General features: G+C 34.3%; 1 protein-coding gene across 4 annotated transcripts in view; it reads right to left on the minus strand.

Annotated features, from left to right (window-relative positions):
* Positions 1–26,665, minus strand: part of Dmxl1 (Dmx like 1) — a 152,606-nt gene that overhangs the window by 30,011 nt on the left and 95,930 nt on the right. For 2 of the 4 annotated variants that reach the window (XM_057788824.1, XM_057788826.1), the window contains 8 exons: positions 21,449–21,603; positions 19,656–19,804; positions 17,114–17,199; positions 16,024–16,225; positions 13,117–13,234; positions 9,563–9,625; positions 2,795–2,881; positions 374–495 (listed from right to left, as the gene is read on the minus strand). In XM_057788824.1, coding sequence (XP_057644807.1) covers positions 374–495; positions 2,795–2,881; positions 9,563–9,625; positions 13,117–13,234; positions 16,024–16,225; positions 17,114–17,199; positions 19,656–19,804; positions 21,449–21,603 — 982 coding nt within the window. The remainder of the gene's footprint in view (positions 1–373; positions 496–2,794; positions 2,882–9,562; positions 9,626–13,116; positions 13,235–16,023; positions 16,226–17,113; positions 17,200–19,655; positions 19,805–21,448; positions 21,604–26,665) is intronic. The other 2 variants (XM_057788825.1, XM_057788827.1) reach the window with 1 other exon arrangement.

Below are 26,665 nucleotides of genomic sequence, written 5' to 3' on the forward strand. Positions count from 1 at the left end.
AGTTCTTCATTTTTTTCCCCTTTGAGTCTGTCCTGGAACTTGCTCTATAGATCAGTCTGGCCTCAAACTCAGAGATTCACCTGTATCTGCTTCCTGAGCACTGGGATTAAAGGTGTGCATCATCACCTGGCTCTTCGTTTCTTTTTTACATTCCAATTCCCTTTAAGAAGCCACTGTCACGACTTACTTACCACCCCTAGTCACGGCAGCACGTGCTACTCTGCCTACAATTACAAGCACTGTGTTTGAGACAAGTGCTGCCTGCTGCTCAAGAGGGCACTTAAATCTCTTAAGAAGGTTTTCCAAAGTTACAGTTCAGTGGATAAAATCACTCATATCATATAACTGAATTAAAAACAAAGCATAAGAATACCCTTTGGTTTCTGTTTCTGCATCATCATCCACCCATGTATAGATCTGTGTGGCCAGAATTCCAGAAACATCCAGTTCTTGTACATCATGGCTGGAAGCAATTGCTATGCAATTTCTATTTGCCTGAAAAATAAATTATGTTAACTTTTACATTAAAAAGCCCAATGGGTCTATGAGCTACTTCTGAAGAAAATCTCTAATCTCTAATAACATGCACAAAAACATTTTTACCAGCTAATATTTTAATTTTTTTTTGGGGGGGGGTTGGTTTTTTTGAGACAGGGTTTCTCTGTAGCTTTGGAACCTGTCCAGGAACTAGTTCTTGTAGACCAGCTCGGCCTCAAACTCAGAGATCCACCTGCCTCTGCCTCCTGAGTGCTGGGATTAAAGGCATGCACCACCATCCCAGCCTTAAATTAACTTCTTTAAAAAATGTTTTAATTTTTTATGGTATTTTGCCTGCATGTATGTCTGTGTGAGGGTGTTGTATTCTCTAGAACTGAAGTTACAGACAGTTGTGAGCTGCTCACTGGGCGCTGGAAAGAACTGCAGTCCTCTGGAAGAGCAGCCTGTGCTCTTAACCACTGAACTATCTCTCCAGCCTCTTAAACTAATTTTAATAATTAAATTTTTGGTAATTAAATTTGGTAATTAAGCTTGAATGAAAGAGATGTTCACGCTCTAGAAATTCTAGACCACCTAACAAAAAGTCAAGTAGAAATAAAAAATGTTTGAACTACTTTATTTCCTCTTTCCAAGCAGTTTCTCTACTCTTCCAGATGACTTTTATTGTCCTAATATTTGTACAACAAAAACACAAATAGTCGGCAGGTGCAGCAGCAGCTCACACCTGTTGCAGACGTCCAGTCAACAACGCACTGCAGTGCAGGCACTGCCTGTGTGCTTTTGTCACTCTGCAGGGGTGGGAGAAAACCAGTCACTGGTATCCCAAAGAACAAGTACGAAGAGATTCATCTAATAGTGACTTCCTGTGCTACCAGATGTGAACTGTCTGTCCCTAGTCAGTGAAACTAAATTCTTGTGTTATCAAATGGTATCCAATAAACTAAAAATAACTTATTAGTTTGAATATAAGATACAGTCTCGGACCATCACAACTCTCGATACAGGTAACACCCAATGAAACAAACAGGGGAAAAGCTTAATCTTAAGGCCGTTTTAAAAACATGAAATGTAAAACAAAACAGATATTTGTGATCTACAAATTTTGGAAGAATGTAAAAATGTAATATCAAAATGTAGAGAAATAATTATGCAACATATTTATAAACAGCAGATTTCATATATGTACATGACTATTTATAGTTACTCATACATTTAAGGGGAAGGCAGATAATACTGAGTGAGGACAGAATTTGTGTGTGTGTGTGTGTGTGCGTGCACTCATATGTACCCCCACATAGACACAGACATACACACACGCACGTGCGCGCGCACGCACACACACACACACACACTCACTCACTACTCAGAGTTACATAGATATTACAACTTGAGAACTGCCCAAGGGGTTAACTGCAGTTCTGCCTGGTCTAAATATAACTAGTTCACAGATGTTCATGACGGAGATGAAATTAAAGATACAGGAAACTATAAGGACAGATGGCTAAAGAACAAGTTAGATAAAGTCGATAAGATGTGTATAGAATATGAAAATGAACAATCTACTGGTAAAAGGTTTTCTAAGTGTTACAAAACATACACCTATGTAACACGTATTGATAACATGCTGAGGCTGAAGCAGGAGGCTCACCTGAAGGCAAAGAGTACCACAAAGGGCCTGGCTGATAATATTGTAAAATTAAAAATAAATATGTCCTTAGGTATACATAAAAAAATCATAATCCTACCCTTTTAAGTTGAAAGAAAAAGAAATAATAAGACACCAAAAACTACGCTGTATAGCAATCTGGGGGAAGTTCAAGTGGGATAAGATTCACAAACTTCACCCTTGGACTACTATACTTAACACTACCTCTTCTCCTGGAGCTCACAGACACCTCTAAGGAGGATGTTGAACAGAGGACTAAAGACTATAAAATAAATACAGAAATTGGACTTCTAATACATGAGTTTAAGTTCTAGCAAATACCTTAGAAAGCCTCTTGGGATTAACGTATTATTTTCTATTTTAAAGTTTCTGCTTGAAATTCAAATACTCAACACTGTTCTCTGCAGAGCAATAAAGTATTTTATTAGTTGTATCTCCCAGATAATATAATAAACAAAACTCCATTAGCAAATTATATAATACATTTAATAAAAGAAAGTTCTTACTGAGATTATAATTTAAGGAATGGCAAGTAAATTTGAAAGTAGAGTACTTTCACTGAATAAACTGATAAGGTATTCTCCAGCAAGGAATAGTTAGAAGTCACAGAAAAGACATCTACGTACTTACTTTATTAACAGCAAAGGCAGTAATGATATCAGATTCCTTATGAATAATTCGTGCTTTACCTCCGGGATATCCCAAATCTGCCTCTATCTAAATAGAAGAAAGTATAATATTAAAATTTCTATTTTATTAATAAAACAAATGACCAAATCAAATTAATTCTAATAAGGTTTTAAAATACACCAATTCCAAAGGCACTATGGCAGATGCTAATTATCCCAGATTTATTTATTTTTATTTTATGTGCATTGGTGTTTTGCCTGCACATTTGTCTGTGTGACAGTGCCAGATTCCATGGAAGTGGAGTTAGAGACAGTTGTGAGCCACCATGTGGGTGCTGGAAATTGAACCTGGGTCCTCTGGAAGAACAGCTTAACCACTGAGCTATCTCTCCAGGACTAATTATCCCAGAAAAGAATTTGATGAGAGGAATTTTTCAAGCTTATTTTCATACATAAAAAGACAGTTGATAAAACACATAGCTGTTTATCCTCCTAAAGCAACAATGAACTAACTTTAAAGGATCAAAATATTTTAATTATTTTTTGCTATTTTGTTTTGTTTTTCAAAACAAGGTTTCTCTGTGTCACCCCGGTTGTCCTGGAACTCAAGTTGTAGACCATGCTGGCCTTAAATCAGAGATCTTCCTCATCTGTTGGGATTAAAGCTGGGCACCACCTCTTATCTATCACCTGGCTGACATTATATGTGTGTGTGTATGTATGTATGTATGTGTGTATATATATATATATATATATATATATAATTTTATTTTTTTTAAAAAAAGAAAACAATCTCTTTTTTTCATTTTACATACCAATCCCAGTTCCCACTCCCTCCCCTCCTCCCTTCCCTTCCACCTACCTCCCCCACCCCACTCCCATCCACTCCTCAGAGAGGGTAAGGCACACTGCTTTGAGGAAGGTCCAATGCTAATACATTTTGACATTCTGTTTATTCTAGAAAAGGCACATACGTATGTATAACACCTTTGAATTCAGAAGAGAACACACACACACACACACACACACACACACACACACACATATATATATATATATTCCTACTATATCTAGGCTGAAGAAGGTATCCATCCAAAGAAAATGGTTTCCTAAAAAGCCAGTACATGCAGTTGGGATGAATCCTGGTGCCGCTGCCTGGCATTTTAATTCCTGAAGTAAAGATTTCCCAAGTTTCTAAGTAATGTAATTATTTAATAATACCTATAAGTATTACAAGCAAAGTCAAGTGGTAATTAGTTCAGTCTTATAGACCACAAGGGTTCACTGTTGGATATTTTTGGTACTTTGTTTCCCCCTCTAAACCATCCACTCAAAAGTCCAAAGGCCATTCTTAGTTCTTAGACTAATAACAGTTGTTATCTTACCAGTCAGTTGTAGTTTACTGACTTCTGATCTAAAATAACCTTCCATTTAATAAGAAACTGGAGTCCCAGAAAGGATGGTAACTCAATCAGGTCAGTAATTCATTTTAGTAGTTGAATAAATATATTCAAGTGAGTTTACAGGAAGAACACATTTTGACATTCTGTTTATTCTAGAAAAGGCACATATGTATGTATAACACCTTTGAATTCAGAAGAGAACACTTATAATCAACACTTATAATCAATATTCACAAAAATTAATTAGTTGGAAAGCTCAAAATATTAATTTGTTTATCTTATTTTACTTACCTTTAATCTCTAAAATAGATTACTAAGAAATGTTTAAAATCTCATTATGAAATGCAGAAATCATTATTTTAAAATTAGCATATAACAAATTTAGATAAAAATATCACCAATGGCTGCTCATTGATTTAAAATAATCAATTCATTTTAAAAACTGGCCTCCAGATGATTTTAATTGTAAGGTAATTGAAGAGACGTATGCAATAACAAAGCCTATATACCCTAATGTAAGCAAACATTATATATACATACATACATACATACATACATATATATATATATATACACACACACACACACACACATATATGTACAAAAGTCAAATATAGTCAATCTAAAATGTAACTAACTTACAAACATAAAACAATTTCAGTGTTTGATAACCAAACATTCTGGGTTGAGGTTCTAATTCTAAGGCAAGTATTTGCTCTGGCCGATTTCTGTACTTTTTAAAATGAAAACTCGATTTGTCCATTTATATCCCTGGTATCTAAAGCACACCAAGGGGCTACTCCAGTGCTTGTGGATTATCAACAAAGTACACCAAGAGACCACCTCTGGGTCTAAAGAAACTGAAGGTATTAGAAGAGACATGACATTTTCATAGAACAAAAGAATCTACAGGTGATAGGCCCAAGGAACATGGGGTTTCATGTGGAGAGCTTTCCCCAACTTTACCATGGAAAGAAAGTGAAAACAAATTAATTTCAAGAAAAGCTTTCTCAATACGGGAATAAATTCTTATCCTCTCATTCAAAACAATGTTTCTCAACAGCATGGTATCAAAATTGCCTCCTTGATATTCAACTGGGTGGTATTTTAAATATGAAGGTTCTGAACACTATGTCAAACACACAATCAAATTACACAGGGGTGAGCAAAGAAATAGAGCTTAGTATCTCAACAGTTTCTGGTACAGTCTATGTGAGAATGACTATACAAGTGGGATTTTTTAAGATCTGCAGAACAGGCAGGTTCAGCTTATGAAAAGGCCTTAAAGGTTACAATAAAAATTCATTTGTCACACGAATGTTGAGAGGCCTTCAAATGATTCTGGAAATTCTGTTAGTAGCTGAAACATAAAGGTTGTGAGAATGGCTATCAGAAAACCAGGTAAGACACTATAATGGCTCAAATGATAACTAAGAAAGACTGGATTAGGAAAGCAAGTATTACGTGGTTAGAATGGGATAAATTGTGCTTATGGGCTGTATTCTTTTAGCATGACTTAAGAGAAGTTGATTCTAGTTTTCAAGACTGATAAATGTTTGTTTTTTGTTTTTTTCGAGACAGGGTTTCTCTGTGTAGCTTTGAAGCCTGTCTTGGCACCGCTCTGTAGACCAGACTGGCCTTGAACTCACAGAGATCTGCCTGTCTCTGCCTCCCAAATGTTGGGATTAAAGGCATGTGTCACCACTGCCTGTCGGGAAGTCACCATTTACTGAGAAAAGTACAAAAAAAAAAAAAAGGGCTTAGGTCACAGGTAAGGAATGTATAGCCTTTAGTAATGAATTGGAACTAGTGTGATTTGAAATGTACCAGCACACAGATAATCCTTAAAGTATAAGAGCAACCAAAAAGGAAAGTTAGAACAGAACTGAGTTCTTAGCACATTCATTCTCAAGGACAGATAAAAGTGAGGTCTGGTTATAAGTTCTCAGTGAACTGGCTAACACACAAAAAAAAACCCTTGGGGTTATAGAAATTAAGTTAAACAACGTTAGGAAACTGCCAGGGATCAATAGTATCAAAGGATACTGAAAGTTGAAATGAAGAAGACAGAAATTGGCAACTGAATTTAGCTTGCTTTAAAGCCAGTTATGACAAGTACAACCTGAGTTGAATGGGATAAAGACAGAACCTAACTATGTAAGGTTCTGATATCTCGTGACTAGAGAGGGAACCTCAGGGACATAAAGGACTGATATTTTCTTTCTGAATTAAGACAGTTTGGTCATGATGTTTGCAGTAGGAAAACAGGGAAATGGCAATTTCATGGAAGAAAGTATAATGTCAACAGGTTAATAGAAATTAAATCTACAATAAACTATTATGATTGCTAAAATTTAAAAGCCTTTGATGTCGTATGTTAGAATGAAAGGTAATTGAGATTTTAAACACTGCTGGCAAGAACATAAAATATAATTACCCAAGAAAACACTTAGATAATTTCCTAAAAAGTTAAAACATATACCAAGGTTACACACTTGCATCAATCTCTAGTACTGCAAAAATCTATGCCTAGTGTGTAATTTAGCCATCTACTCCTAGGCATTTACATAAGAGAAACAAAAGCCTATATACAAAGACCCTTATGCATAAATTTTCAAGGCAGCCATATTTGAAACTGCTCCAATATAATGCAATTAGCTCAAATCACTAGGAAAAAAAGATGAACAGATTATGAAACAGCTGGATAATATGAGTATCAACAATAAGAAGTCATGAACTATCAAAATACACAACATTGAGAAATCTCAAAATAATTATGCTAAGTAAAAAGACACAGGTTAAAACGAAAATACAAATCCAGGCATGGGGGCTTATGCCTGCAATCTTCAGCACCTCAGAGGCTAAGGTAGGAAGTGTGAGGTCAGCAGGGGCTACATAGTGAGCTCCTGGCTGGCCTAGTCTTCAGAATAAGATTCTGTCTTAAATACAACAGCAAAAATAAAATAATAAAATGACATACGATTTCATCTGAATATAATTCCTAAAGATGAAAATAAATCTATACATTTGTAGCTACTTGGGGGAAGAAAAGGAGAGAGATGAGAAGGAAGAAAATGAGAAAGACTAAAATGTGAGAGTTGATGTGTATAACTACCATCTTGAAGGTGGTGATGGTTATCCTGAACAAGCTAGATTATTTAAATATGTAGTTACTTAAGTTCACAAAATAATGGTTTTAGTTTTTAAAGGCATCACATGGTTTCCTCATAACATTTTTACACATGTGTATTATACTTTGTTCTAATTTGTCTTTCTTTCCTGCTATCCTCTTTCCCTTCTGCCCCTCCTATGTTGGTCTCTTTCCTCTCTGCATGTCACAGATACTCCCATTATCCTTTGTTTTATAGCTATTTCCTCATGAAGCATTCCATCCTAGACAAAAGGACACTGTTGAAAATTTAAAGAAACTAACAAAACTTAGAAAGCTCAGGAAACTAATGAAATTTACAAGGCTCAAGAAACTAGAGTTACAAGGTTCACAAGGTCCCTCCTTCAAAAAAGGCTGTTTGTGGGGACGATTGCAAATTGGGCCAGGAGCTCCAGAGAGGCAGGTTTTGTGAGAGTCACCATGTAAAGCACACTTTTCAGTGATGTAGCTGCTTCAGAGTCGCACATGCTCATGCACACAACCCTAACAAACTCAGTTTCACTAAGGCAGACTGGATAGGAGCTGTTTCTCCCGGCTGCCATGAGATCCTCTCTGGGGTAAATAGGTTTATTCATTCACATAAACACAGCCCTTTTCCTCTTTTCCTTTTCGTTTAGATGTTTGCCTCTCTTCTCACAATCCCCTTTCTGGTTTCATAACCTATGTAACACACACACATACATACACTTACATACAGGTTCATGTAAAGAAACATGATATTTATCTAGTCTGGCTTACTTTGCTTAAAATAATGATTTCTAGTGCCATCCATTTTTCTGTGTCATGATTTTGTTTTTCTTCATAACATTTCATTGTGTACATGTACCGCATTATCAATCCATCTATTGGCAGATACCTATGCTGGCTCCATTTCCTAGCTATTGTGAATAGTGTAACAAACAAGAATGTGCCTCTGGGGGGTGTTGACTTAGCCCAGAAGTGGGTCTAGAGGAATTCTATTTTTAGTTTTCTGAGGAACCTCCATATTAATTTCCATAGTGGCTGTACCAGTTTCTACTCCCACAGCAGTGAGTAGGGCTCCTCTCTGCCTATATCCTTGTCAACATTTGTTATGCTTTGTATTCTCGATGGTGGTCATTCAAATTGGGATGAGATATAATTTCAAAGTAGCTTTAATTTATATTCTCCTGTTAATTAGGATAAAGAATAGTTTTTCAAATTTTTTTTGGCCATTTGCATTTCTCACATAAAGATGTTTCCTAAATATAGCTAAAATAGTTAAGATGGTAACCAAACAATGACGATAGTTTCATGAAGCATGGACAAGTCTTTAGACATATGTCAAGAAAACAAACATTTTATATAAATAGTATCAAAAGAAAAATATTTGAAAAATATTTTTTCAATTTCCAATAATAAATACATTATTTAGTATAATTATCCAAGCAAAGAAAATTGTTACTTAAAAAAAATTTGTTGTATTCGCACAACACAAAAATTAAAAAATTCAAAGTATACAAACATCTATCAGTTTTAGATATAATATATGCTTTATATCAAGTCAGTTTTTTATTAATTGCATAGGATTAGTCTACTTCACTAATTCCTTTGGGAAACAATAAGAAGTAATGTTCTTAAAAATATCTTCTGAGAAAAAATTTCCCCCTAAAAATTATCAATGCAAGATTGTCTTAAAATTTCTCAGTCATATAATTTAGGTTGGATGAGTTAAATATCAACATAATGTTGTAGCCACAGAAATTCTATGAGTCATTTATGTTTATACAAATTCTTATGTGCTCTGCTTTACTTCTCAAGAACTTAGGCACTTACTACACACAAGAATATATGTTACATGCTATTTTGGAGCAAAATAAATACTATATAATAGTAATTGCTATAATTTTCAAATAAGAGATAAATTGATCAATGCTATTACTATATTTTACACTTCTTGATGTAATTACATTCCCTAAACTTGAGAGGTATTTACTCAGAAAAATCTGTAGCTAACACAAGAAACATTCAACTCCCTTTTAAAATTGCATTCTTTTAATTACTAAAAGAGGACCACTTTTTATGATTGCAACAGCTAAATTGTTATGATGAAACAGTAAATTGAGCAGATAAGCTTCATTCCACTGGAAACCAAGTTCAGTTGAAAACTAAAATGCAAATTTCTTTTTGTTCTGGTTAAGAATGCAAATTTTAATTTCAGTTGAATGACATTATGTACCTTATTGATGTTTGGCTCCTCCATCATAGAATTTTTGATGGTTTCATTGTTGTCCTCTAATGACTTCATTAAGAAAGAATAATCACATGTCAAAGAATAAAGATGAGATGTAACATGTACAACACTGAAATATTTTTTAAACTTATATTTGTAATCAAATTACTAAAAAAATAAGGAAATGATATCTTCTTAAATTTCATATATTTTAAAAGGAATGCATGTTGGAGAGGGCATGGTTAGGGAGTAGGATATTTTGAAGGTGTAAAAATTCCTTATCTACAACTATACATTTTATTCTACTGCATGAACAATTACTTTTTTAATCATTTGTTTTATAATGCTGTCATTAAAATAATTTTTTGTCTAAGGCACCTTATATGTGTAAATTCAGAATTTCAGGTGTCAACTGAAAATCAAAGTCAAACTATTGTCTTAATACTATCTTACTTCCATGATACATAATTCCTGAAGAAAACCTCCTTGGTAGAAAATTCCAATTTCTACCTTTCAAATTCTCTCCTACTGATATTGCAAGGAATAGTCAATAACCTGCAGGGAGGCATACAGCCTTACACAAAGATGTCAAAGAGAAAAGTTGAGTCAGTTCTCAGAAAATTAAATATCACCAAGGAAGTGCAAAGATGTTAATTGTTAAATCCAACTTTTGTTGAGAGTGGCTTTGACAGCCTACCTACAATCATGTAAAATTAATTTACAAATGAGTACAACCATTTTGTAAGAAATTTTAGTTTTTTTTTTAAAAAGGGGGACAAATAAACTATGCTATGAAGGAAAAGTTCTGAGATACATGAGAATTTTAAGATACGATAGTCAGATAAAGAAATGGTACATTTTTATTTTCAATCACATAAAGGAATAAACAATGGCAGCATCAAAATATTCAGCATGCCATATATCAATCTTCTGAGTAAATTCATAATGGTTTTAATGATCACTTTATTAAAGATAATATACAAGAGGCACTTTTATGACTACCCAAAACAGACTACTTAATTCCTAGTAAATAATTTTCTACCAACTCTATAAATTTAAGAATCTATTTAACTCTATCCAACCTAGTTTTTTTTTTTTTTTTTTTTTTATTCCTCTACTGAAATCTTCCTATGAGTATCATGGTCAGTAATAACCTATAAGGCAATAACAAATTCTTACTGCCAAGTCCAGAATGGGAATTGAGTAGGGAATCTTGCATCCCATAAAACCCGAGACCTTTTTCTTTCAAAAATTGGGTCTTTTGAGACCTCATTTTCTCCTTAGTCCAGACTTGAATAAAAATCTGTGTCTGTAGCAGAGAATGAGAAAACGGAGACAATGGAAGCCACCTGGGTCTGACCTTTATCTCTCCTCCCATCCTTCCACCCTTTCACCACCCCAGAAAAACAAGGTCTAGCTCACCTACCTAAATTTACACTTGTGCTAGCTTTTACGGTTTCCTGTAAATTATAAAATGGGTACAGAGGGCATGGTGGAGCATTAGCCACCCCTGCCTCCATTTAGTCAAAGTGTAAATAAATTCATTTTCCTGTGAAACAAACAAAAATCCACAACAACAAAGTTCTCATAACTTTGAATAAATGTGTTAGTGTGTAAGTTCATTATAAAAACATTGCAAAGAGGCTCAACAGTCATTTTGCAGATTAAAAAATTCAGAAAAATATTTAGAGATGCTATGAAAACTGTTAATACTTATGTTCATAGTTTTGTTTTAAAACTATAATAAAAAGCTTTCAGTTTTCCATTAAGGTATTATGAAGCTCCCAACAAAGCTAAGACTAAAACTCTGTTCCACATTCCTCTTTCAGAGTATGTACAGAATAAAGCACTTACTACTTACTTGTGGGCTCAGAACAAAATGAAAGTACAGGACATTTGTTAAAAATTTTAAAATGTCAACAATATTAAACCAATTGTAACTCTACACCAATAAAATAAGACAGATAAAATAAAAATGTGCAAGTTTACTCATTAACTGTTATTCTCATATGATATGGTATGGTTACACCACTCTATTTCTCTACGCTGAATCACTGAGAATATCAAATCTTCATATGCATGTTAAAAGGCACACTACAGAAAAAGGAGCAAGCAGAGTGAACTTTTAAAATCTAGAACAATGTAGCAGTATTCTTAAATATTACATAAGAAGATGTTTAAGATAAAATATACCTTTCTACTAATAGTCATATATTCTATTCACTGTTGACTATTCAGTCAACACATTCACTGTTAACTATATTTGTTCATTTTCTTGAACTGTTTTAGTGATAACTCACATATTAAATTATAATCATATTTTACAGTTACATTACTAAGTAAATGGCATTCATATCTGCTTAGATTTCAATATATTATCAAGGCATTCACCTTTAAATACTTAGCAAACATGCTATATTTTTTGTGGTATAATCACAGCAAATAGTAAATAACAACACATTCAATCGTTTATTATAACTGGTACCAAGGGAGGGAGACATGGTGGAATCACATAATTTCAAAAAGTAAAAAAATTTCAAAAAATTTAGTATTTAAATTGAGAATTATGTATAAAAATATCCTTTGACATTTGATGCTATCTTGTTTTTTTCTTGTCTATTGTGAAGCCCTTCTATTTTATTTTTCCAACCATATAGCTTTTTTTCTTTTCTCCTACTTCAAAACTAGTCTTTGGACCATGTTTTGTCATTTATAGACTCTGTTAATGACTCCAGAGAAGTAACTGGCTAACTATAACTGTGTCTACTGTTTAGGTTCACTTGATAATTTTTAGATACAAATCATTTATATTCAGAAGGTAAGATCTTCATGCTAACCAATATTTTTTTAGTAGCACTGGACTAATGATCCCTCTCCCCAAACATACAAAACAAAAAGCCCAACCCACTGTAAAGATTTCGAGGTATAACTTAGCTACTTCAGTTTAATTAAAAACTAGCTTGGATTTGTAAAATTGCCTTTAATTTGTATATAATTTCCAGAAGAAAAAAAATACGCATATTCAGAAAGTTTCCAGTAGGTAAACCCAGTTTCAACTAATTCTAAGACTGACTTCTCTTAACTATTATATGAAAATCAAAGGAAATGTTTCTTAAGAAAAAGGTCATTATAAAGCAAAACACAGTATGCAGATATCAGAATCTTTTTTTTTTTTTTTTTTTGATTTTTCGAGACAGGGTTTCTCCGTAGCTCTTTTGGTTCCTGTCCTGGAACTAGCTCTTGTAGACCAGGCTGGCCTCGAACTCACAGAGATCCGCCTGCCTCTGCCTCCCGAGTGCTGGGATTAAAGGCGTGCGCCACCACTGCCCGGCCCAAATATCAGAATCTTAACTCAATATCTACTTCAGAAAAAAAAGTTCCAATAACATTAATTAAACTGATGTGTGAAAATATTGTCCCTTTCTTTTTAACACACCTTTATAAACATTAATTGTTATACCAAATGGATTTTTAAAAAATATGCAAATTCAATTATTTTAATGGTTACAAACAATATGAAACTTTCATAATAATATAGTAAAGAGTTAACATCTACAAACCTCATTTAGACATCGTTTCTTTGTGAATATATTTCTGATAAAAGTTTCTTGAATTTCTTCCTGTTTCACCAAGTATTGCCAAAGTCTCTTCACAGACAGTGCCAAATGATTCTTGGATCTATAGGTACAGCAGATTTAATTACCTCAGAGTAACTTGACATTTCCATAGCACTCTACCACAGTTTACTATAATAAATTAGATTGCACCTCATCATACCCGTGGTATGATGGACCACGCCCTCCTGAAGGGTTGCTGTGAACACCTTCAAAAAATTACTTCACTCGACTGCTGACTGAGATGAATCTAACACACAGGTTATACCATGAAAGACCTGATTAACAGTGCCCCTATACAGCAGGAAGCAGTTTGGAGAGAAATAACTGCGCCCATATTCCCAAATATTGTTTATAAATGTTCTTTTACATTTAAAGGGGGATATGATATAGATATGAATAATTTGCATCGGTATGGATTTGACTTTATTGATATAAATTTAAGGTACAATTTTGTTATATGTATATGTATTTCTGATCTTGATTAAGGTATTGTGATTGTGTAGTTCATTTAAAAATGTAATGTATATAGGTTGTTAATAGATAATCATTAATAATAGGTTATGTTAGATTTTCTAGATGTGCATGGATATATTTCAGATAAGGCATCATCTCTTTCAAAGGCTAGAGAATATGGCATTTTAAATGTTTTAATAACTTAGGGTTTTTCATGACAATGAGACACGTCTGCTCCTGGCAGCACCAATCTACTTCAAGAAGAAAGAAGATGGGCATTGAAGAGGCACCTTATGGAGTTTGATAGCCATTTGGGCAAGAAACTGCTCTTGCCTGGACTATTGTATAAACTGAACACAGAGAACCCGCAGAGAGAGAGAGGACTGCTGAACTTGCCTAAAGGTGAGATGATCTTATGGGGTTCCTGATTCATGAAGGAGTCTGCGAGACATTCTGCAGGACACAGCAGATAGTGACTGAACTGACTTTGAAATTTCCTGCTTCATGGAAATGTCTCTGGATACTATGGGCATTTAGGCCGAAGAGGGATGCCCCAAACAGAGGAACTTTGGGTGACTGTCCAGGCAGCGAGATGTCTCTGTGAGTTCTAGAGTTTTGTAAGTTGCTTACTTCTTGTTTGGTTAGGTAATATTATATCCTGGAGTCTTTGATGGAGTTGAAGAATAGATAGATAGTTATAGCTGTTTTCCTTTGTTATGATAAAATAGATATAAATATTGTAACTGTAATTCTTGCTTGATAACTGTTTTGTTATATGTAATTTTGCTATGTTAAAGTGAATGCCTTTCCTTTTTGTTTAAACAGAAAAAGGGGAAATGATGGAGGAAGGTCATTGGTTAATTAATAAAGAAACAGCTTGGCCCTCATAGGTTAGAACATAGGTGGGTGGAGTAAACAGAACAGAATACTGGGAGGAAGAGGAAGTGAGCTCAGATTCGATGCCGCTCTTCTCCAGGGCAGAAGCTCTGACCCAGGATGGACGATGTAGGCTAGAATCTTCCCGGTAAGCGCACCTCGGTGCTACACACATTAATAGAAATGGGCCAGGCAGTGTTTAAATGAATACAGTTTGTGTGTTGTTATTTTGGGGCATAAGCTAGCCAGGCGGCCGGGAGCCAGGCAGGAATGCTGCCCACAGCTCACCTCATGCACCCAAAGAGCTTTTCCACAGAGTCACTGACTACTATCTTAGGGTTAGTGGACAGTGTGGTTCCCATGACTCCATCACTTTGGTGGGAAAGCAGAAAAGGTGAACATCCCTAATCTGAATGCTCCAAAATCTACAATTTTTTTCTGGTTTTTGATTTTGTTTTGTGTTTTTGAGATAGGTTCTCATGTAATTATGGTTGAACTGGAACTCACTATGTAGACCAGGCTGACCTCAAATTCACAAAAACCTACCTACTTTTGTCTCTGCTTTCCTAGTGCTGAAATTAAAGGCATGCACCATATACTTGGCTAAATTTTAATACCTTTTAAGTGACGACAGGACACCCAAAATGTTTTAGGTTTTAAAACATTTTAGATTCTGTACTAGAGATACTTATTCAACCAGTAAAATCTTATTCTCATCTGCAAATGATATTTATGGCTGAGCTAATAAAATGTTATTGACAAAAGCAAGAATAGGGATGACCATAATTTCCTGACCTTTAAATCAGGGTCATGGGTGTTAGCAAGAAAACGAAACAAAACAAAAAATTGTGCTTACTAGAAGATAACTAGAAGCAGAATTCCTTAATGTGTTTGCTGTGGATACAATAAGTCTATAACTTTCTTGTTACTGGCCAAAAGTGGTTTAAGAGCTCTACAAGAACATAAATGAACACTAAAAAACTAAACATACTGTTCAGTTAAGTAAACATTTATTTGGGGCAAGACTTTCTAGATAAACCAAGTATTGTATAAACTGTTTTTTCTTCATGCATAGTACAACAGTTGCTGAATAGCTATTATTCTTTTTGCAGAGGAGGAGTTAATAAAAGCACATTCTTCAAGCTGTATGTACTACTTCAGCCTTATCTGTTCCATATTTTCAAAAACTCGAGTTTTTGAAACCCCCTTTGTTATACATTCTTGGTGGTTGCTTTTACTCTGCAATGTCAGAGTTACCTAGTAATGACAATGCATCCTAAAAAGCCTAGAACAGTTACTATCAGAACCTTCAATAGAAATGCTTGATGACCTTTGATATCTATGTCTTATAACAAAGACAGATCTGCTCCTAGAACTGAATGTTAAGCATGTACCAAAAGTATTTCTTCCTCTAAATGTTCCCAAGGACAACCTGGTTCTGCAAAACTTCTTAAAAAATGAAACAAACAAACAAAAAACACACTACCACCAACAACAAACAATATCCATGGTAAAACCTACTTGAAAGGAGTGTTTGTAGGTTCTAGTAAAGCTTTATGACGGAGTATTGCAGGACCTGCAGACACACTCTCTTCACAAGTGTGACTGGAGATATAATTTTGAGGAGGTCCACCATGGATTTCAAGTCGTCGGAGAAGTACTTGTTCCCAACACTGGAGAGTTTTTAGGACTGCATGACAAAGAGGTGAACTGACTGGTAGTTCTGAAAAAGGAAAACATAATTGGTCCATAGTTATATTCTACAGTAAAATGCTTATGAGAAAGCAATGGATACTAATGAAATTTAGTAGGGATATGTGGGCACTGAATCTGGTATTTTTGAAGATAAAGTGACATAAATCTTTACAACTATTTCAACATTACTGCTTTGGAATTTAATTTCAAATGAAAATTATGCTTGAAGATTATATGAAAATGTTTATGGAAGAAAAATTAATTGCTTTAATGTCTGTAACAGGCCTGAAATCCATTTGACATTTTTGTTTAGAAAATGAAAATAATAAAGTTTAAAAAGATCAATGATCCTTACCATGAAATGAAATACTACTTCAGCTATACTACTTCATAGTCTTGGGTAGCAATCCTAACTACTTTTACCTGCCCACATCTGGTAACAGTCTTAATTTTCAATTCTGAAAATTACCTACTCATTTATTATAGTGGAATGAATATAAACCTATCATTCCAACAGTCATAAATTTTTTTCCATTAAGTTGGTATTTTATTATTTACTTTAATGTATGAATAAACACGATTCACAACTGAAGTGTCTTTTATAAGAGTACCCGTCTTTATCTCATATACAGCATTCTCCTACTTTGGAACTCATCACTGTGTTTCAAGGTTTATAGGTTTTGTATTAAGTCCCAGGTACAGACATAGTCTCAATATAATAATATCAGGCTCGGGGCCTTTCATTTCTCAAACATTTCCCTCCTTAGCAGGTAACAGTATGATAAGAAAATTTAAAAATAGTTTATACCTGAAATAAATGTATATTTTACTACAGAAACTCATTATACCTTTTCTTTATTTAAAATATACACACAGAATAACAATTAGCACTGATTTATATTAAGATGTTTATTACCTGCAAGATCATGACCTGCAAAGGGATAGAAAGTCTTCAAATTGCTGAGCACCAACTGGACCATAGCCAATCGCATCAATGACCAACTAAAAATAAAAGTTTCTCTGTTTAAACATTTGTACAGGGATCTAGAAAACGATGTCACCCTTTAACATAACTATTTCCCTACAAGGAATTAGCCCAAAGATATACTTCTGTAAAACCAAAATAATATACACGTACAACTAGTTATTCATGTCAGCATTATCTAAAACAACAGTTAAAATAACCTAAATGCCTGTCAGGAGAGTAGGGGCTAAATAACAATAATTTTGTAGACTGAAATTTTAAGGTAACAGTAAAAATGAAATATTACTAAATGAAATATTAATATTGCTAAAACTACAGTATCAATAGTAATAAAAAAGCAAGCTTAGGGGCATCGTGTGTATGTGTGTATACTGTCATCAATTTAAGAAAGCAGGGGAAATAATACAGATGTCCTTTATTTCTGTAATCAGAAGGATATAGGAATGAATAAAAATGGCTACCTTTACAAGTGCCAGGGAAAACATAGCATAAATGAGAAACATGAGGCTTCTGATTTTACATTTCTAGATAGTTAAAATTATTTCTGCTTCTCTTTAATTTTAAATATATCATATTTATTTATATCTTACCATACTGACTTTAAATCATGAACTGTGCAAAATATGCACAACATAAAGTCTAGCATTTTAGCATTCTCGACAATAGCACACTGACTGTTTTGGAACTATCACCACCATCATTCTCTACAACTTTCCACAGAACAAACTGCTAAAAAAAAAACTATGCACTTTTCACTCCTCTAGTGACTATCAATTTGACTGTTTAATGCATTTAGTAAAGTAGAACACACACGATTTACTTTGTTTTGACTTTTTGTATAATGTTCTCAAGATTCATCCATGTATCATGATTCAGAATCCCCTTCCTTTGTAAAATATAGTAATTTTCTGATTATGTACACAATACATTTTGCTTACTGAGTCACCCAACAAGACACTTGGATTTCTTCCTACCACTGCCCATTATGAAGTTGTCAATTGGATGTACAAACACGTTTGAGTTCCTACATTCAACTTTTTTGGTATGCCCAAAGTAGAATCACCAAATTAAACAAAAGTTGTACTTTTAAGTTTTAAAGAAACTATGTTATCATTTTCCAAAGTGGCCGTACCAAAAGAACACCAAGGTTCTAAATTCTATCTGGGTCAATACTGTCATTTTGTTATTTTTGTAGCACCCACACTAATGGGAGTGCGATAACATCCCACTGTGGTTTTCATTGACATTTCCCTAATAATCAGAGTATTTTTCCAGTGTTTATCAGCCATTTACATGTCCTCTTTAGAGAAACACCTCAAACTATTTGGCCTCCTTCTCCTGACTCTTGCTTTTTTCCGATACTGAGAATTAAACCTGGGCCTTCACAGATGTAAGACAAACAACTGTGCTACAAGTGACCTACATTTCCACTCTGACCAGTTTTTAAATGTTTTTTTTTTTTAATTGTTGGATTATATAATTTGGCTTCTGAACCATACATATGTTTATATATTCAAAAAGTAAACTAAAGTCAACAGAGGAAAAAAAAACACCAGTAAGCAAAATCTCTTAGTTTTTCAATAGTTATTGTCCAAAAATCTACTTGTTTCTTTTCAAACTTTTATTAACCCATCATTAGCATGCCATGTCTTAATAAAATATATTGCTGCTCCAATGTAAATAACATATGAATAAGACCACTCAAAAATATAAAGCCAACAGTGAACCATTCAAATTGATGTTGAGAACAGTGAACACTTAAGGCATTTTTTTTTTTAATCACAAAAGAACTGGAGAGATGGTTCAGAGGTTAAGACCACTGACTAATCCTCCAGAGGTGCAGAGTTCGATTCCCAGCAACCACATGGTGGCTAGCAATCATCTGTAATGAGATCTGGTGCCCTCTTCTGGCATCCAGGCATATATTCAGGCAGAACACTATATTCATAATAAATAAATAGATCTTAAAAAAATAAGGATATCTTAGCCGGGCGGTGGCGCACGCCTTTAATCCCAGCACTTGGGAGGCAGAGGCAGGCGGATCTCTGAGTTCGAGGCCAGCCTGGTCTACAAGAGCTAGTTCCGGGACAGGCACCAAAGCTACAGAGAAACCCTGCCTCGAAAAACCAAAAAAAAAAAAAAAAAAAAAAAAGGATATCTTATATAATTAGAGGTCTACTAAACAGCCATTTGATATTCTTGATTGAAGTTGTAAGAGTTATATGGGCGAAAAAATTAAAGCATAATATGAAAAGATTTGTGTGAAGTACTATAAATGACAATGTTTTATCAAGGAATAATCAAACATTAATTGAAAATTTACTGCAGAAAAAAGTAATTTAAAGATTCCAACTAGATAAATAGTATATAACAATTCAATAAATTATTAATTAGATGTTACTTTAAAAAATATTATTTATATAGGCCAAGTTGATTTTTATTTTAAAGAAGCTTAACACACAGTATTTCATACCTGAATGAATTTGAATTAGAATGTTCCTGGAGATGAAGATCAGAAGTTAAAGTACCGTCATCATTATCATCTTCATCATCATCCTCATCACTTTCTTGACTCTCCTCAGAATCATACTCTACTCTACTTTGGGAAGGAGGTAGAAAAGGCTGAAATAAAAATCATATACCTTATCATTCAAATATCTGATTTAATCCATCTAATCATATAATTCATCTCATTTGTGGATATTTCACTATAAGCACAATAACTATTATTTACCACACTGTGTTTTTGATATAATTTTATATATTCACCCAGTCAACAAAAAAAATTTTCTTTTATTTTTAAAACAATCTTATTTGCATACCAATACCAGTTCCCTCTCCCTCTCATCCTTCTGCTTTCCCCATCTTCTTGATACCCTGCCCCCATCCATTCCTCAAGAGAGTGAGGACTCTCATGGGGAGTCAGCAAGTCTGTGAGATCACTTGAGGTGGAAGCAAGGCCCTTCCCCGTATCTAGGCTGAGCAAGGGATCCCTCCATAGGGAATGGGCTCAGACGAGCCAGTTCACACACTAGGGATAAATTCTGGTTCCATTGCTAGTGGCCCCACAAACTGCCTAAGCCACACAACTGTCACCCACATTCAGAGAGCCTCATTCATTCTTATGCAGGTTCCTCAGCTGTCAGTCCCACTAGCTTGGGGACTGTTTTTGTTTCTGTGGCTTTTCCCATCATGGTGTTGGCCCTTCTGCTCGTAATAATGCTCCTCCCTCTGTATGGCTGGACTCCAGGAGTTTGGCCCAGTGCTTAGCTCTGCAACTGCTTCCATTAGATACTGAATGAAGGTTCTATGATGACAATTAAGGTAGTCATCAATCTGATTACAGAGGAAGGGCATTTAATGTACCCTCTCCATTACAGCTTAGATTCTTAATTGGTTTCCTGCTAACCCCATAATAGCTTCCTCTTTAAAGATTATCTCTTTCCTTGCTCTCCCTCTCTGTCCTTCAACCAATTTGATCTTGCCAATCCCTCATAATCTCTTCCTCACCCACCCTCCCCAGTGCCCCCCCCCCCACTGCCATGTTACTAAAGAGATCTTGTCTACTTGCCTTTCAGGGGGAGGGGTGGTGGAGTTGTGGGCTGTAGGCAGGTTATCCTTTGCTTTATGTCTAATATCCACTTCTGAGTTGGTACATACAATGTTTGTCTTTCTGTGTCTGGGTTACCTCACCAATAAAAAACTTCTTAAGACTGTCACCCAAAAGTCTACTTGAGATATATCTAATATCTACACAATCCTCCCCTGCCCCACCCCTCTGAAAAGGTCTTACTATGAAGCCCAGGCTAGTCTTTGCCTTGTGGTCATCCTTCTTTAACCTCTCTCTCAAGCGTTAGGCATTTGTCACAGGCATTTGACAGCATAAACTGGCTTGACACAAGAATGTTTAAAAGAATTACATCCAATGCCACCTAACAGTTTTACATTTTTGGTAGTAAAGTTAAGCAAGTAAGTAAAAAATTAAGTAAAATTCAGGAAAAAATGTATTAAGTTACGGGGGGGGGGGATTAAGATGGAAAAAAGTAAAAACTGACCATAGAAGGCCTCTATGAAAATTAACATTTAAGTAAAACCTAAAGGAGAAAAAATAACCAGCCTAGAAACAATAATGGGGCTAATGAAACCTGTCTAATAATTCCATAAAGAGAAAAAACAATTTTCCAAAAGCATTATAATCACTCACTTTAGACCACTTGTTCCCATTTGACTACATGAACACTGTTCTGTGTATCAATGTTTTATTACCTTGGCTATGAAGTAGTCCCAGATACTTAGCTCGGGTGGGATAAACTTCTCTTTCACTGCCAGTGACTCCTGATTTACTGAGGAAGAGGTTATGGGGGCAGATTCTCTGCAAGATACTTTTGATGGACTAAAATGTTTGTTTTGTTTTTCTCCAACTAATAAAGAAACAAAGAATAAATTATTAAAGTACTATGTCCAACTGTAACCTTTACAAAAGATAAAGATAACTACAAACAACATACATAAACTAAAATATGATTATAAAAGTATAAAGCACTTGAAAAAGCAGGTACGAAAAGGAGGGGAAAAAAAAAATCACTCTGTATAGCAACTTTTGCTTTTACCTTAACTTGTCCACAATTATCTGAATGCTAACTTATATGTTGTATATAGTGTATAATAGACGTAATGTCTGACAACCAAAAAAAAAAAAAAATCACTCTACAATTTAGTTAGGATTATGATAGAAATTTCCTATATCTTTCTACTTCATGGTTTTTAAGGGGAAGAGGTTTACAGGTGAATCAAGCAGGGATTTATGCACATTAAACACAGATTTTTTTATTACCAGTAAGCTATCCCAATAAGCACTTTAAGAAAAATGGATAACATAATGTCGATGTGTTATATGTATGAATTAAAAATAATTTCACATTTCAGATTGTACATAACAAAATGGTCTCATTATACATTTAAAATACATTTTTATTAGAAAATATTTTTAACATTTTGACTTCCATAATTAAATTGCACTTATTACAACTTGAAAAATGGGTTAGAGATGAACTTTCTAGTTGTTAGAATTACACAAAAGAGAAAAACCCAGTCTTTTAGTTTCTAAAAACTTTAAAATTAGACAGTATTCTCTCAGGATTTACCCTATAAAACTAAAAATAATAAGTATACGAAAAGCAAAAATTATATAGGATCTTGATTTAAAAGATTTTATGGTACCAGTGATCAAAGCCAGGGCCTTGCACATGCCATGCAATTATTGCATCACTGAGCTATATATCCACAGGCTATAAAAATATTTAATAAAAACTAAGTTATAAGACACATTATCAAATGTAGACAAACAGCGGTCTTATAGACATAGCATGACCTAATGGACAAACAATTTATATTAAGCAAAACAATATTTGTCTCTAATGATTTCAAACGAGATTTACTTACCTTAGGAAGGATGTAACTATTTGTGTCTTAATTACAATTTTGATTTATCATTTGGAACTATTCACTTTAAAATACAACATGCACATGCAATATATCAAGCAACAATAACTTAAGCTTAATGTAGTAAATTATGTGATTTTGGAAAAGATGAATGACACATGCATATTCTAAAGATAGTATATAATAGTGGTTCCACTGTTATTTCACCTATTAAATGATTAAATTTGTAAATTGAAATCTGTTTAAACTTTTATTAGTATCTGATAATTAACAATCAAATTTCCAATATATACATTGTACATATTAACACACATTCTAAAATTAAATGGAGCAGAAACTGGATGTAGAGCTTATAAAGTATCTAAGAGAAACGAAGAGGATAAAATGTAGCTAATACAAAAACAAAGACATGCTTTTATCCACTGACTGATGAAAACAGATGCAGAAACCCATTGCTAAGCATTGGGACGAGCTCTGGATATCCTGATAAAGAGAGATAGAATTGTAAAAGCGGGAGCTGGGGGGTGGGGTGGGGTTCAGTTGTGTAGCTTGGTCTACAAACAATGGGAGCAGGAGCTGTCCTTAACACTTTGGCTGGCTCTTGGAAATTATTCTTCATATTGGGTTGTCTTGCTCAGCCTTAATGTAAGGTGAATAGCTCAGTCCTACCTTACCTCGATATGCCATGCTTTGTTGATACCCACAGGAAGACTGTCCCTTTCTGAACAAAAACAGAGGACTGGATGGGGCAGAGGGGAATAGAAGAGAGAAGGGAAGGGGAACTGCAGTTGAGATGTAAAATAAATGAATAAATTTAATTTATAAGAAAAGAAAAAAAAAACAAAGGTATGCATGGGGTGAAAAGCCTGACAGAATCAAAAAATGTCCTAAATTTTAAAAACTTAATTCTTTTTTGACTAATAGGTTTTCATGTCAAAATAGATTTTGTAGACAAATATCCCTTCCTTTCCTGAACATCCTGATCTGACTCTCAGCAATTCTGTATTACAGATATTTAGAAATGTTAAAGTCATTCCCAAAAGATATGAAAGAGAAATGTGTGTGAGGTCACACTAAGGCATGGGAATACGAAACTAAAGGAATAAGAAATGAAACACTGCTTTCTATAAGTTTTCTTGTATTACTAGATTTGTTACCACGAAGATATCACTGTGATAAAAACACAACAAGCCAAAGCGCAGAAGTGAGAAAGGGAAGGATAATATGTATGAGTGGGACTGAATACGCTCCAAGTACATTACATACATGCATGAAAATGGCCACAGGTAACCTGTACAGTAAGAAAAATAACGCATCCAAAGTTAAGAAGTTAGCTTAACATTTATTTTATCATTGTTCTTTGTGTATGTGGTGTGTGGTGTATGAGGTGTACATGGTATTGTGTACTGGGACTGCATGCACACATTTTTACATACATGTGGAAGCCAGAGTACAAGCCTCACGTGTTGTTTCTCAATAATGCCACCTACCTACCTGGTTATGTGAATCAGAGTCTTCTGCCAGCCCGGAATCACCAAGTAATTTAGCTGACTGGCCTGTAAGCCCCCGGATCCACCTGTCCTCCCCTCAACTTCCCCAGTGCTGGGATAACAGGCATGTATCAACATGCCTGGCTTTTTTATGTGGATTCTAAAGACTGAACTCAGTCCTCACACTTCCACAGCAAGCACATTACTGAGTTACCTCTCCAGCCCGAGCTTACCATTTTAAAGCAGATATAACAGTATTTTGTAGCCAGATTTAAACACTACTTACTTAAGATATTAACACAATCAGCAGAACTATTTCATTTCCTCCTTTTCTACTGAAAGCCAACTTATCTTTGGGGTTCTTACAGAGAATGCCAGGAGTACATAAAATTCATAATGCAGGACTTTAAAAGTTAGTCCCAAATGCAGGGGGAAAGGGTAAATTGTTTACTGATGACTTAAATAGTTAATGTTGAAGGAAATACAGATATGAAAAAGATATAGGACATTTAAAGTTTAATAAAAAATTAATCCCAAATTCATTTCTGGTTTTAGCAAGACAATTCAGGCTAAGTACTTAGTTTCTTATAGGGTACTTTAGATACAAGCCTACCTGAAATCTACAAATAAACTTCAAAGAATCCAAAAAGGGAAATAATAAAGAAGCAATGAAATGAATTAAATGAGGTTTTCTTCTTAAATGAATAATATTAATAATTTTCAAAAACTGACACGATACTATTCAGATATAACAACATTTGATTCTCAGGGTCCTTCTAAAATCATTACCTCATATACTACTTTGTAACTGTTCTGTAGTATTCATAAAAATAAATTTACAAGCTGGACATGGTAACACACAGCTTTAGTTTCAGATCTTTGGAGGTAGAGGCAGGCAGATCTCTGAAGTTAAGGCTAGCATCATTTACAAAGTGAGTTCCAGACCAGCCAGGACTATATAGTGAAATGCTGTCTTACAAAATAAATAAATTTATAAATATTTGAATTGGAAGTAGCAAATTTTTCTCAAAATCCTATACCAAAGCAGATTCCTAGATAGTTGATGTGAAAATGATTCACTGAAAAATAGCAAGAAACTACCAAAGCTGTTATTGGTAAGAGAAGGGGAGAAAAGAAAGGGAAGAGCTGGAGAGAAGAAAAAGCAGGGCACAGAGGCAGAAAATAAGAAGTGGGGAGGGTGAAAGAAAGAGAGAAAAAGAGAGGAGAGGGAACATGGCTGGAGGAGAAAGAAGACAGTCTCTATAGTACTGTGAGCACATGAGCACACAGGTCTAATGCTGTGACTCATGTTCTCTAACAGGGTTTTATAATCAAAAGACCTTGGTCACTGTATTGGAACACTAACTCTATTACAAAAGCCCCATGTTGGAAATATATTCAATCCATTTTGTTGTAGACTTGAAATGGCCAAAAAAAGTGTGTGTGGGGGGGGGGTCAGGAAAAAAGTTTACAGAAAGAAAATATGCTTAGTTTTAATAATCTTATTAAATATCTTTACCCACTGATGGTATCTGGATCAGGTAGATGATATACTGCTTTTTTCCTATTGCTTCTAGCTTTGTATATCAAAAGGAACAGCCTTAATAGTGAAATTTAAGGACTAATTATCTGTACAAAAAGAACATTTACATTTCTTTCAAGCCCTCCTGGAAAGCTTCTTTTATCTCCCATTCTCACAAAAATGAGTGCTATTTAAACACAAAGGGAAACGATATGACATGGCCCTCACTAAAAACCTAAGACTAACAAACATGAATTAATTTCCTTCTAAAGTGAGTTGTTTTCATAGCTGGTCGTATTTTAGAAGTTCTTAACCAGTGATGAGTGTTTCCCATGCTCACCTGTGTTTAGTCACTGCCATTCAAACCTTATGCCTTTGCATCTTCTGGTAAAAAATGTTATTTTGCTAAAGGGATGACTGTAATAGTATGTGATAGTCACTAAGGAAACACTGAGCTTTCATACAAGTTCTATACATACAAATTATTTGGATTTTCTGATCTATATTTAGTATAAATAGTAAAAGATCAGGGATAATTTTAAATGTCTTCAAAATATCTATCATTAGTAGTTTCAGAGAAAGATGATATAACATGCTTACCAAAAGTAAAATACTCATTTTATGTTCCATTCTACAATTAGGAGATAAAATTTTCTGTAAATTTATTAAGAGAAGACAAAATTCACAAGTTTTTTTCTCACAAGATGCAAAATTCTAAAAATTATTTCTAAAAATGATAATGCAAGAAGCAAAAATATGGATTTCTAACTGTTTGCAAAAATAATTTTTAAAAATTGCTCTTGCTAGTTTTCAACTAACAATTATCAGAAAATAAAAATACCACAAGTATACATAATTATTACAATTTAATTATAAATATCAAAATTTTCATGTGATGCAAAATTTACAAAGAGAAATTTCATTAACATTTAAGTTAGTAAGTTATTTAAATTATTAACTTTTTGATTAAGAATCCTAGGCTGTCCTTACTAGCCAAGTAACCACAGGGGCTACATAAGAAAGCTAGCT

Source organism: Chionomys nivalis, chromosome 14 (genome assembly GCF_950005125.1).
Source record: "Chionomys nivalis chromosome 14, mChiNiv1.1, whole genome shotgun sequence".
In the NCBI taxonomy this organism is placed as follows: Eukaryota; Metazoa; Chordata; class Mammalia; order Rodentia; family Cricetidae; genus Chionomys; species Chionomys nivalis.